Source organism: Cynoglossus semilaevis, chromosome 9 (genome assembly GCF_000523025.1).
Source record: "Cynoglossus semilaevis isolate Cse_v1.0 chromosome 9, Cse_v1.0, whole genome shotgun sequence".
Lineage (NCBI taxonomy): Eukaryota > Metazoa > Chordata > Actinopteri > Pleuronectiformes > Cynoglossidae > Cynoglossus > Cynoglossus semilaevis.
The window spans coordinates 8231332-8232310 of record NC_024315.1 but is presented as its reverse complement, the minus strand read 5'-3'; the positions used below and the strand labels follow the sequence as shown (position 1 = coordinate 8232310).

Sequence of the window (979 nt, the reverse complement as noted above, 5' to 3'; positions counted from 1 at the left end):
TTCAGCAGCTGCTGTTGTTTCATAGAAAAAGAAAGATGTTGCAAGGTAACGTCACTTTAAATCATCCTCCCAGGTCGCAGCACACGTCTCCTCAAAGTGGGACAGATGCTTTAAATATATTTGCAACATTTTTTATCACCACAATACATTCATGGCAATTAGCATTATTATTATTTTTATTTTTTTATTTTTTGCTGCTACTTAGCACATACGTTTAGTAAGGAGTGCAACAGCGTGATGTCGACAGCAGTGAGTCACTGAAGATGAAGAGATGTCCCTGCACCTCTTATCTGCCCCGACAGTGGGGTAGTTAAAGAAACTTCTTCAAAAAAGTGTGAGTACACTAGGAACAAAAGCATGTCCTGGTGAAGACTGAGGCGTCAGTGTGAATTTTAAAAAATTGTACTGTCATTATATTTTCTTGTTTTCTTTTTTTTTTTTGTGCGAGAGCTTGGCTTGATCCTCTGCATTTACCAAGCCTTCACTAAGCCATCAAAAATCCCCGTGGATGTTTTTTTCTGTCAGTTCAACAAAACATCTGCTGTCATGGTTCACATCCTCATTGCTGTGCCTGGGCCTCCGGGTTGACCCGATCCTGGAAGATGTACAGGTTGTTGGTGGCTGCAATGGCGATAATATTCTCAGACGGATGCCACGCCATGTGCAGGATTTTTTTTGTGAAGTCCAGACTGTCAACTCCTACGTCTCCGCGCCGCCGCTTGCCGCCTGTATACACCCGACGTGTCCGCAGCACAGCTCGGGGCTTGCTGCTTTCCCGCCATGCTTCCAGGGTCACGCCGCGGCCTGTCTCCCTGTCGAACATCCGGAAGAAACTGTTGTACGCTCCTGTCATGATGACACTGGGGAGGGGACACAGGATGAGGAAAAAAACACAACAGACAATGAAAAACAAGGTTAAAGGACAAACAAATGAATGTTGCTGAGTTTGTTGAAATGAATTCTGAGTCAGGACGAGTTT

The 979-nt window shown here is 44.5% G+C and overlaps 1 protein-coding gene across 2 annotated transcripts in view; it reads right to left on the bottom strand.

Annotated features, from left to right (window-relative positions):
- Window positions 1-525: 525 nt before the first annotated feature.
- ppp2r2ca (protein phosphatase 2, regulatory subunit B, gamma a) overlaps window positions 526-979 on the bottom strand; it is a 5982-nt gene continuing 5528 nt past the window's right edge. For both annotated transcript variants that reach the window (XM_008316991.3, XM_025058917.1), the window contains one exon: window positions 526-860. In XM_008316991.3, the coding sequence (XP_008315213.1) occupies window positions 560-860 (301 nt within the window). In that variant the 3' untranslated portion in view covers window positions 526-559. The remainder of the gene's footprint in view (window positions 861-979) is intronic.